The sequence below is a fragment of the Manihot esculenta genome, chromosome 8 (genome assembly GCF_001659605.2).
Source record: "Manihot esculenta cultivar AM560-2 chromosome 8, M.esculenta_v8, whole genome shotgun sequence".
Taxonomy (NCBI): Eukaryota; Viridiplantae; Streptophyta; class Magnoliopsida; order Malpighiales; family Euphorbiaceae; genus Manihot; species Manihot esculenta.
Window position 1 is genome coordinate 39,836,519 of NC_035168.2, and position 12,049 is coordinate 39,848,567.

The following is a 12,049-nucleotide window of genomic DNA, read 5'->3' on the forward strand; positions in this document are numbered from 1 at the left end:
TAGTGAAAATTAAATTTTCTTGAATTTTCTCACGGATGAAATGACAATCGACTTTAATATATTTTGTCCGTTCGTGGTATACTGGATTGGAAGCAATTTGAAAAGCAGCTTGATTATCACACTAAGTTTTGCGAGCGACGCAACATCCATATCTTCTTTTAGTAGATGATTTATAGATTGAGCCATGATCCTATTTTTTGACTCGGCACTGGATACCATATTTTACTTTTTACTTTTCTAAAACACTAGATTTCTTTCAAGATACTAGGTTTTCTCTAACAAATACACAGTAATCTGTAGTCGATCTTATATCACTTTTAGATATCGCCTAATCAGTATTAGAAAAATACTCAAATACAGTATGGCTATGATTACTATAGAGTATACAGAGTTTAGGGGTCTTTTTAAATAACGTATAATTTGTTCTAGAGTGGTCCAATGTTTCATCGTAGGTGCAGATATGAATCGATTTACAACGCTCACTACAAAAGCAATTTTTGGCTGAGTCATCACCATAAGATAGTTTTGCTTTCCAACCAACCTTCTATACCTGATCATCATAAGGGTCACTGTCATTCTTTTTGAGACATATATTAGGAATCATTAGTGTGCTACAGGGTTTATTTTCCATCTTCCTAGTTTCTGCAAGTAAGTTAAGGATATACTTTATTTGAGATAGAAAAATTCTCTTTTTACTCTTAGAGACTTTGACTCCTAAGAGATATTTAAGCTGACCTCAAGTCTTTAGTATGAAAACTCGCATGCAAGAAAGATTTGAAATAAAAAAATTCATGCACTATCATTCCTTATAATGACAATGTCATCAACATACACAACAAGAAAAATAATACCAGTATCTGAATTGCTATGAAAGACTGAGTGGTCACACTTGTTTTTTTTTAAACCAAAATTCTTAAACAACTTTACTGAACTTGCTAAATCATGCACGAGGACTCTGCTCAAACCATACAAAGATTTCTTCAAATGTCAGACTTTTCAATAACAAATCCAAGTGGTTACTCCATATACAACTCCTCTTGGAGGTCATCATGTAAAAATGGATTCTTAATTTCTAATTGGTGTAAAGGTCAATACTGAGAAGCAGCTAGGGAGATAAACAAGTAAACCGAGGTCATTTTGGCCACAGGAAAAAAAAGTTAGAATAGTCAACGTTATAGGTTTGTGTATAGCCTTTGGCGTTAAGACGAACCTTAAGTCTTACTACGAAACCATTTGGATTGACTTTAATGGCAAAAATCGATTTACAGTCCATAGCCTTCTTGCCAGAAAGTAAATCAATTAGTTCCCAAGTATGATTTTCATATAAAGCCTTGGTCTATTCAAACATTGCATCACGCCATTCAAAATGGGTCAGGATCTCTTTAACTATCTTAGGTAAAGAAATAGAACCTAGAGAGACAATTAAAGAGATCAAAGAAGGAGACAAGTGATTATAAGAAAAAAAAAAGTTAGCAACAAAATAAGTAAACTTACAATGTCGTTTACCTTTACGAAAACTAATGGGAAGGTCAAAGTCACTCGGTGGTGAATCCGATGGTGAAGAAGATTCTGATACAGGACATGTATCATCAGGTACTGGTCTCTAAGAGTAAACTTGAACAACTAGCGGTTTACAGGAGGCTAAGTACTAAGAGGAATATTATCATCAGATTGTGCAGCAGAAGACATACTCGAGGAGTTTCCACCATCAGATGTGATTCTATAGATGAGCCACTTATTGTCCTCCTCCTGACCAGTAGAGGTTTGTGCAACAGGATAAAAAGAAACTTGCTTGGAAAAATGTTACATGTATTGAAACCAGATATTTATTAAGCTCTAGATAGTGAATACTCATTCTGAAGGCGAGAATATTAAAAAAAAAAATACATTTCAAAGCTTTAGGATCAAGTTTAGTCACAAAAGGTCTGACATCTCGAACATAGCAAATGCTGCAAAAAAGTGGTGGTTTCAAAGGAAATAGCAGCTTCTTAGGAAAGAAGATATTATAGGGTGTATTACTATTTAGTATTTTGGAGGGCATGCATACAATAGAGACAGCATCGGCCCAGAATTATTTAGAAACTTGCATTTGAAACAATAGAGCTCGAGCAGTCTCAAAAAGATGTCTTCCTTTCGGCTAATCCATTTTGAGCGGGTGTATCAACACATGACGTTTGATAAAAAATATCATGTTGAGTCATATGAGTCTGGAATAATTATGACATATATTCTTTAGTATTTTCGCTTCACAAAATTTGCATAGAAACGTTAAATTGAATCTTGATTTAAGCACAAAAGGCAAAAAAAATAGAAAATGCTTTCGAACAATGCTTTATAAAATAAATCCAAGTCATTCTAGAGAAATCATCCACAAAAGTGATAAAATATCTGAATTCAATCTTAAACTCAACTGGACATGGTCCCCAGGCATCCGAATGAACTTATTCAAAAGCATACTCAACTTGTTTATTGGCTCTAGGATCTTAAAAGAGTTTTGATAGTGTTTTGCAAACTATCATGACTCACACCAGTGAAGATACCTCATAAAATTGAGGGCATAGTTTCTTCAAAATTGGTAAAAAATGATGTCCCAATCAATAATGTGCTACCAATAGAGACACGACACTGGAGCAGACAACAGACTGAGACACTTATATATCCAAAATATAAAGACTCAAATACATATCATTTACCAATAATCTGCTTCGTCACGAGATTCTGAATGAGACAATAATCAAGAAAAAAAGAAACACAACAATTTAAGTTTTGGATAAGTTTATTCACATATATCAAATTAAAGGCAAAATTAGGTAAATTTAATACAGATGATAGATAATAGAAGGAATAGAAGGGGTAGATTTAACAGTCTCTACCCTAAATATTATATGTTGAACTTTTATTTTTAACTTAAAGATGAATTTTTATAAATTTTTTAAATCCAAACAGAGAGGATTGACGAGGGAATGGAAATTAAGCAATCTAATGCACTTACGCGTTCTAGATTAAATACTTTAATCTCCCTAAAAAATTACCCATTTGCATAATTAAGAGAATAAAATTTTTAATTAAAACTTAAAAAATAAAAATGTAAATAAATAAATAGAATGTATTATTAGTTATCCTCGTGTTTTTGCTGATTCTAAACTCGCTTTTTCACATTGCTCTGCCATCCTCATCTAAACTGAGCCAAGTTCTCCTCATTGTAAATAACATACTTCAACAAGATAAATAAATGTATGACTATTCTATAGCACAGTTGTTTTAATATTTTCTTTTCTTAGGTGTTAGGATTCTCTTTATAACACACATATGTATATTAAACATTAAATTTTTCATCAAAAAATTTTTAAACTTTAGTTATTAAAATTTTATATCATATAAAAAATATTTAAAATAATATTTTTTAAATAACGGTATAAAGACTTAATTAATTTAAAATTTAAAATTTATTTTATTTGTCTTTAAATAAAAATATTATATTTTAATTCAACTTATATCTAAAAAAAATATTATCTAAAATTATTCTCACTACGTCTATTAAGAAATTTAAAATACTTAAGTTTATAATTGTAGACATTAAAAACACTAATGAGCATATTATATCTCTCTAAATATCAACCATTTTGAATTAAAAAATTAGTTAAATTAAAGCAAAACTATTACACTTAAGTTGTTAAATTTTTTTTAGTAAATTCAGATATCTTTTAATTAATATAATAATCATTCACTAAAAAATTATTTTTACAAATAAAATTATTTTTACAAATAATTTTACATTAACGTCTAGTTGAAAGTTAAATAAAATACATCATTTTTTTGTCAAAAAGGGGAAAATAAAAATAAAAATTCGACGCCCAGGAAAGTCTTCTGTTGTGAGGAGCTCAAAAGCAGAAATTGTGTCAAAAATAAAAGCAAACGCCATCTATCCTTCGCTCTCTCCTTCCTCTTCTCTCTCGTTCTGTCTCAGCAGGAATTCTATTGATCAAAGTAAAAGAGCTCTGTGCAATCGATTTCTCATTATAAATTTTTTTATTAGAATCATTTATAGCGTAGAGAGATCAAAAATCCATATTCAAAAACCAAAATCAGAAACCCGCAGCTTTCAGAATCAGAGGGCGGCACCTCGCAATGGGTCAAGCCTTTCGGAAGCTCTTCGATACCTTCTTTGGCAACACTGAGATGCGGGTATCTCTCTCTCTCTCTCTCTCGTAGTGTACGTATAAATAAAGTATTTGTATATGTATGTGTGTGCAATCTATGAGCGGGATAATAGCTTAGGAATGGATAATTTTATGTTTAGCAGCTGGGATATTCTAGGACTTAATTAATTTGATTGTTTAATAACTTAGGTTCTCTGATTCATCTAAAATTTTCCTCTGCTGCTACTGCTGATGTTGCTTTAGTTGTCATGGGTTTTGGTGATTAGTGATTGTTGTGTGTTTAAATTTAGAACTAATGGGGAGTGAAATTTTTGCTGTTCAATTAATGGGCGAGTATATATATTCAGTAACTAGATGCACACTTAAAATATTTATTGATAAACATGGGCACATCAAAAATTTATTTCCCCGCTAATGGGAATTTAAGGGAAGCAATTTTGCTGAGATTTTAGCATATCTTTGATTCTATTTTCTTATTGTGTAAATTTTATTTGGGAGCTCCCTTAGGTTGTGATGCTAGGGCTGGATGCAGCTGGTAAAACAACCATACTTTATAAGCTACATATTGGAGAAGTTTTATCTACTGTCCCAACAATTGGTAGGTTACTTTGCTTATAAATTACTTTGTCTTTGAGTATAGTTGTATCTGGATCATAAGTTGTGCAATCTTCTTCTTTACTTCTGGTTATTGTCTAGTTCAAAGGATCCTATCTTCCAACATTCAAATTTATTGAAAACAATAGGTGTTGTCAAGTGCTGGTATGGTGCTTGTGGGTTTCTTCCTTAGCTTTTTTAATAGATTCATTTGTTCTCTCCCGATATATTACCTCTGAAATTATTGTGTTTTGTTCATTTATTTGTTTAGTCATTTGTACATTGTAATCTATACAGATTTAAAATGGTGCGTCCTAGCTCTTAACGAGGACCCATTTATTGATCTTCCGACTGTATAAATTCTCCTTATCTGCTGTAGGGTTCAATGTGGAGAAAGTTCAGTATAAGAATGTGATGTTCACTGTTTGGGATGTTGGTGGACAAGAGAAATTAAGGCCCCTCTGGAGGCATTATTTTAATAATACAGATGGACTGGTAATAATTATGTTCCTTTTTCCTGTTGTGTTAAATTATAATTTTTACAGATTTGTTGTATTTTAAAGCTCAATTTTCTGTTTGCTTTAGTCTTTTGTAGTGATGATGTGTGAACTTTGGGTCAAAGTTGAAGGGCTTAACTTTGCTATGATTTTGTTTTCCTTCTTTTGAACTTTCGATTAGTAATTACTAATTACTCTAGCATGCAGATCTATGTTGTTGATTCCTTGGACCGTGAGAGAATTCGAAAAGCAAAAGAAGAGTTTCAGGTTGTATATTCTGAAAGGTATGCTGAACCTATTACATTTTTGTCAAAAAAAGTTTCTAAGTTAACTTTCATATTTTCTTTCAGGCCATCATCAAAGATCCATTTATGCTCAACAGTGTCATCCTAGTGTTTGCCAACAAACAGGACATGGTATATTGTTGGTTTCTATGCACATGCATTATAGAATGGCCAAATATATACGTAAAACACTTGTATTTAGGTTTTACCTGTTACACATCTCAACTAATTTCGTAATCTAGTAGACTCTTGAACTAATAAATTTTATGACTCTTAAACACAAAATGGCACTATCAGTGAAAAGTGAAATACATGCGGAATGACTTGTCACAATGATGCCATGTGTCAAAAATAAACCAGCTTTGTACTGATGATCATAAATAGAACTTAAATAACAACACAATGGTTATTTACCTGATAATATTTGAGCAATTTGTTACTTCGATTTTAAACAGAAACTGTTCACTGTTACATTTGGTAAATTCCATGTGTGCATGCAGCTCATGTGTTGGTGCTAAATCTAAATGACATGGGCACTTCATTAAAATGTTTTGCTACCAGATTAGCTTTCTTGTTCTATGTGTCCATAAATGATAAATTACACACTTAATGCAAACTGAAGTTATCATGTATCTGACGCTTACTTTGCTTTGATCTTCATGTCCTGACATACCTACTCATTTTCTTTTGGATGACATGCTGTAAGTTCATTGTTGCATGACATTGAATTTTTCCAACTTCTCAAAATGGCAAGGGTTAATGGAAAGCTTAGTGAGACAAATGAATGATTGAAATGGTTAGTGCTGATTTGTCCTGCTATCTTCTCATATCTGTGCATCCTTGAGACGTTACTTAAAAGTAAAGGATGGGCCGGGTGATGGAGAAGGAAAGCCATCTTTCTGCCTGAGATAGTAGTTAGATTCTTTAGGACCCATTATGGGTTCCTATGTCCCTCCTCCTTTCCCCATATATTCCTGTTGTACTTGCTGAAATAGGAAGGTATTTCAACAATTTTTTTGAGACTAAAACTTGATAGATTTCTGTATCAAACAATTATTATTTTACATAAGAACTCTTTTTGGGCCTTGTCATGGTGCCAACAAGGCAAGGCATTGGAGGAATTGGAAATTGTGATGATGGTGGTCATGATATCTCCATTTCATGTAGCGATTTCTTGCTATGCTTATATACATTACCCGTTTATTTGTATGTTTCTATTGCGTTCACATTATCTGGGAAAAACAGGCCTATTGTGTAGTTTTATCTGAAATTTGTGGAATGATATTTCATAAACCTCTATTTTATTAGATTTATCATTAAGCTGAGTGGAGTGAATTGCATTGCATTTGCTGCTTGTATAAACCAAATATGCAAATCTTTATTTCAATATGCGTTTATAAGTTGGTGTCTGTTTCTGTTGTTAAGAAAGGAGCAATGACGCCAATGGAAGTATGTGAAGGATTAGGGCTGTTTGAACTCAAGAACAGAAAATGGCACATACAAGGGACTTGTGCGCTGAGGGGAGACGGCCTGTACGAGGGATTGGACTGGTTATCTTCAACTTTAAAAGAAATGAGAGCTGCTGGATATTCTTCAGTGGGCACCTCATCATTCTAATAATCCAGGTTTATAGCATGTTCCTTTGCCATCTTAAAATAGTAAGCTGTTGATGTCGTGGCTTTAACTTTTATCTACTTATTTTTCCAGGTTTACTCGAAGATTTGATGTTCTTGTAGATGAAGGCAAGAGTGTTGGCCCATTGTAGTTCTGAACAGTAATCAAATTTTTGTGGGATGTCTAAAACGAATGGATATTGTTAGATTTCATCATACCTTTGGGCTTACTGGGTACTTACAAGTCACTTCCAACAATGTAAATTAAGATGCTGATGCGAACCTCTCATTGAAAGTTGAATTGGGAACAGGGAATCTATAGGCATAGATCTAACCTTATATATGAGATTAAATGATTGTTAATTGTGGGGTTTTCTTCTCCTTTTGTGTCTCTAACCTCCGTTTGTTTTACTTAAAATATTCTTCAGAAAAATATTTACTTAAGTCATTTTAAAAAAAATTTTAAAAAGTCATTTTTCATTTTGAGAATCTGATTAAGATTTTTTTATATTAAATAATATATTTTATTTTTAAATTAAAAATAAAAAAATATTTTATTGAAAAAAATCTGCAATGGAATGGAGTTTTATATGCGTGAATTTTGAATGGGATTGGAAATGGTTCCATAAGTTGGACAAAGAAAGAATGGAGTAGATTGGGCTGGTTTTGGCTACCAAGTTTTGCAGTTCTTTTAAGTTCTAGCCTATTTCTCTGTGCAGCGTCGTGAGATGTGAACTGAGGAGAGGAGCATAGGCCGACAGAATTGGATTTGAATCGGTTCAAATAAAAACTGAAATCGATTGATTTGGCTAAAATTAGTATTCGATCAGATTAAAACTTTCTAATTGGTTTTAGGTCAAATCAGATCATCTCTCTTTTTGATGATAAAATTTTATTAAACATGATAAAAAAAAATTTATTAAAAAAAAAAATTAATCGGTTAAACTAGAAGCTGCCTTGACAAGTCTATCTCTCTGTATATAAACTTTACATTGGTTATAAAATTTAATAAGAAATTCATTTCTAAATTAATATGAATAATATAGTGGTAATTCATTATATTTTCACTAACAAAAAAAATCATTACATTTTCAAAAATTTGTGTCAATATTAGGGAAATTTGCACATGAATTTACTGCTCTCTCTCCTTGTTGAGACTAGGCCCAATAATTTTTCAAACTGATCTCTTAATATCATAAACCATTTGAGTACCTGAAAACAGTTAAAATGATTATAGATGAGTTAGGGACAGATGACAGTAGAGCCATATTCTTCTGATATATCTTTCTTTATTTTATGTTTTCTTTTCACATATACATAACTGAAATTTTTAGATCCAATTACTGCTGACCTAAGAATAAATTGTATTTACACTTTAATTTTCAGAAAAACAAATGAATTATCGTTTAAATTTTCAGAAATAATTTCTTATTATTTTTCTTCTATCCTTTTTCATTAACAAGTAGGAAATCAACAAGCTCTTGTAGCTCAGTTGGTTAGAGCACCCGTTTAGTAAGCGGGAGGTCTTGAGTTCGACTCTCAACAAGAGCAAACTTTATTTTTTCTGACGACAGTTTGCCATGCGATGTCCTCTTCTTCTCCTCCGTCTCACAAGTTTTAAATCCCAATGAATTTTCTTCTTTGTAGATTCTTTTTTTTCGGTTCTCCTGCTACCTTTAGGTCTTTGTTAATCTATTTCTGGTGTGGTGTCTTCAGGCCATTGGATTATTACTTTGTTTTATGGTACTCAAAATTGGATTTATCTGGTGTGTTGTTGTTTCTTAAGGCAAATAATTTATGATAGCTGATAATTCCATTGGGTTAGAACCGTCCGATGGCGAAAGCAGAAGCAAATCAAAAAACCGAGCAGAGAATTCTAGTCCTTGGCTATATCCCTACAGTCAAACTATTGGGACAAGAAAGAAGGAAACAGCAGGAGGATCCATAAATTTAGGCTACAAGGACAAAAGTAAGAAAAATATTTTTTTAGAAAATAAACGGAATCTAATTATGCTTCAGATTTATTTTTTTATTTAGCACGTCAATAGATGTTATAAAATTTTCTCATGTGGTTAATTGTGCATCATCATATTAAATTTTTTAATAAAATTACTCTTATAAAAAAAAATAATGTTGTTTTGTGTTCTTTAACATCTAAGTATTTCTTTGAATTATATTATATAAAAGAAATTATATTACGAAATAAAAAATTTTATGATTATTAATGGCATGGCATGGCATGGCATATACATAAAGACAAAAATATGATGCATGTTTGCTTGCTCTCTCCTACTTTGTTCTAGATTCTTGATGCTGATGTCTATGGTGGTGATTGGAGGAAAATGGGCTCTTTCACACCTATTTAATATTAATAATCCTTCTAAATTGTATGTCTATTGTACCGAAAAAATTATAATTTTACGGTTTTCATAGTTAAAATTTAAAAAATTTTAATTTTTAAATTTATTATAATTATATTAATTTTTTAAATTAATTTTTATTAAATTTATATTATTTTTATCATATAAATAGTTTAAATTAAATTTTAATTTTAATTTTCTAATTACTTAAAATTCTAAATTAAAATTTTTATTTAAATAAAAAAATTTATTTCAATTATATAATTTAAAATTTTCATATAATTAAGGAGTTAGTATTTTAATTAAGATTTAATTTCAATTAATTAAATTATTTATATAATAAAAATAATAACATATATTAAATTTAATTAAAATTAATATAATTATAAAAATTAGAATTTTTATTTGAAATTAAAAATTTTAATTATAAATGTGAAAAACTATAAAGTTATAGTTTTTTTGAGTTAATAAATTTAAATTATACCATTAAAAAGAAAAAGGACAATCCAATTTCATGTATAAATATAATAAGTTTTGAACTTAAATTTATATACAAGTGTTTGGATAGCGAGAAAGATAGAGAAAAATAAAAGGAAAATGAGAGAAAGAAGAAGACCCCTTCTGTAATTGATTTTATTCGAGTGGTTTGTTAATCTAAAGCTTGTTATAATTCTATTACAAAAGAGAATGCATGAGTGTTCCATATTTTTTTAAATAGTTCAAAAATAGTTTAGATATATTATAAAATATTTTTAAAATATTAAATATTATAAATTTTTTTAATAAAATTTAAAGATGTAAATAATATATTTATTATTTTCTTGCGAGTTACTAAGATAATAAATTTGTGGAGCAGAAGCTGCCATGCATCCAAACTCAGCATCACAAAAGCCATAGATATTATGGTTTGCCTTTGTCCCATATAGACATGTTTTTCTCTACTGAATTCAAAACTTGATTTCATTTTCTATCCGTTTCAAATTATAGGCTATTCCTTTTTTAACAGCGATGACGGCTGGCTTTTATTATCAGCACTGCAGTTGAGTTTACTTAGGAAAATTAGAATGTAATATATTAAAATTTAATATATAGACTTATCCTCTGACATGCCGTTCAAACCGCGCAATCCAAATTATGATTGCATAGCTCAAATAGAATAGAATTCGAATTTAACGGAGAAAGATTTAACTAATTTGATTTGATGGGTTAGTGAGAATAAACTTTTTTATATTCGGAATCGTATTAACAGAATTGTTGGAAGAAATTAAATAGTAATCTGATAATAAAAAACGAGACAATATATCTATGCATACAGCTCTATATAACAGTGACTATGTAATACTGTAATAAGGTGGGTGACACGTCACTAGAGAAAAAAAAAAGAATAAAAGTATTCAAACTAAATTTATATAAATATATTCTAATCCTACTGATGATTAATGGGTTTTATCAGTCCGGTATAAGGTCAGACCCATAACAACAGCCCTTACCCAAAGGACAAGATGCTCCTTCAACAATCCGGTCTGGATCACTCGGCCATGAGGATTGGGGCTTGATCATCCAGCCTCGAGGTCGGACCTCCCTTGGGCCAGTCCCCTTACATTATGCTCGATAATGGGGTCCCATAAAAGAAGAGATATCCGGCCCACATATCCAGCAGACTTACTCACACGCATAATGGGGGGAATTAAATGGTCGTTACACATGGAGCAGGTGTCTGACATATCTGTACGTACGGAGCTGGGTGACAGAGACAGCTAGTACTGTGGCAGAAAGACAGATATACATCACGGGTAGACAGGAAGGGTCTCTCTCTCTCTCTCTCTCTCTTCTTCCTTCTTCTTCCTGGACTCCATTTTTCTTTGTTTTTCTCTCTGCAATTATGTCCTATTCATACGACTCTAGTCCATAAAATCTGACTTGAACGTCGGAGGGTCTCGACCAGGGCATCCCCGGTAGACCCCTGACCATCTTCCTTTATTTTGCAGATTTCTTCTTCGAATTAAGTATTTAGGGACACATATGATGGACCAAAAAGAAAACCAGATCTATCAAATGGAGCAGGAGGGAGATCATATTTATTAGGAAAGTCATATTTATCAAATGGCGCCGTCTGTGGGAACGAAGGAGATCTTTTTGTCACCGGAGTTCCTAAATTCACCCATTGAGATCCACATGAAGGTATGAAAGTTTACGCGAGAAGAAAGCTGGAAATTTACAATAACCCAGCTGAATAACCTAGCTGAAAAGAAAGATCCAGCTGGTTCGAGAATATTTTGATAGTCTTTCAGATAGTTTATTTTAATATTTATTGAATTTTATTACTATTAACTTTTTCTCTGAGATTTGATGAAGTGAAACTTCAGATCGAAATACTTATATATGAGTATAGAATTTTAATCTTTTCTATAAAAAGAAAAAGAATCAATGATGTATATATTCGTTGAAATTGTGAGGTCGACAGTACATATGTTGTAAAGGTTAGATGGGCAGATTGACTATAAAATCCCAGGTAACAAGTTAGAGAGAAGGAGTATGGAA

General features: G+C 31.3%; 1 protein-coding gene and 1 non-coding gene across 3 annotated transcripts; both read left to right on the top strand.

The window, feature by feature from the left end:
• The first annotated feature begins 3,856 nt into the window (after positions 1–3,856).
• LOC110620925 (ADP-ribosylation factor) lies at positions 3,857–7,511 on the top strand. Of its 2 annotated transcripts, XM_021764873.2 has the most exons (7): positions 3,859–4,185; positions 4,668–4,758; positions 5,134–5,249; positions 5,459–5,518; positions 5,602–5,667; positions 6,961–7,160; positions 7,243–7,511. In XM_021764873.2, the coding sequence occupies exons 1-6, from the start codon at positions 4,129–4,131 to the stop codon at positions 7,150–7,152; spliced, it is 582 nt and encodes a 193-aa protein (XP_021620565.1). In that variant the 5' UTR covers positions 3,859–4,128; the 3' UTR covers positions 7,153–7,160; positions 7,243–7,511. The 2 variants fall into 2 exon arrangements, with proteins under 2 accessions (XP_021620566.1, XP_021620565.1); XM_021764874.2 differs by lacking the exons at positions 6,961–7,160; positions 7,243–7,511 and adding an exon at positions 6,290–6,954 and having other exon boundaries at positions 3,857–4,185.
• A 1,114-nt stretch (positions 7,512–8,625) lies between these two features.
• Positions 8,626–8,699, top strand: TRNAT-AGU. The gene has a single exon. It is a non-coding gene; the product is annotated as a tRNA-Thr (tRNA).
• The last annotated feature ends 3,350 nt before the right edge of the window (positions 8,700–12,049 follow it).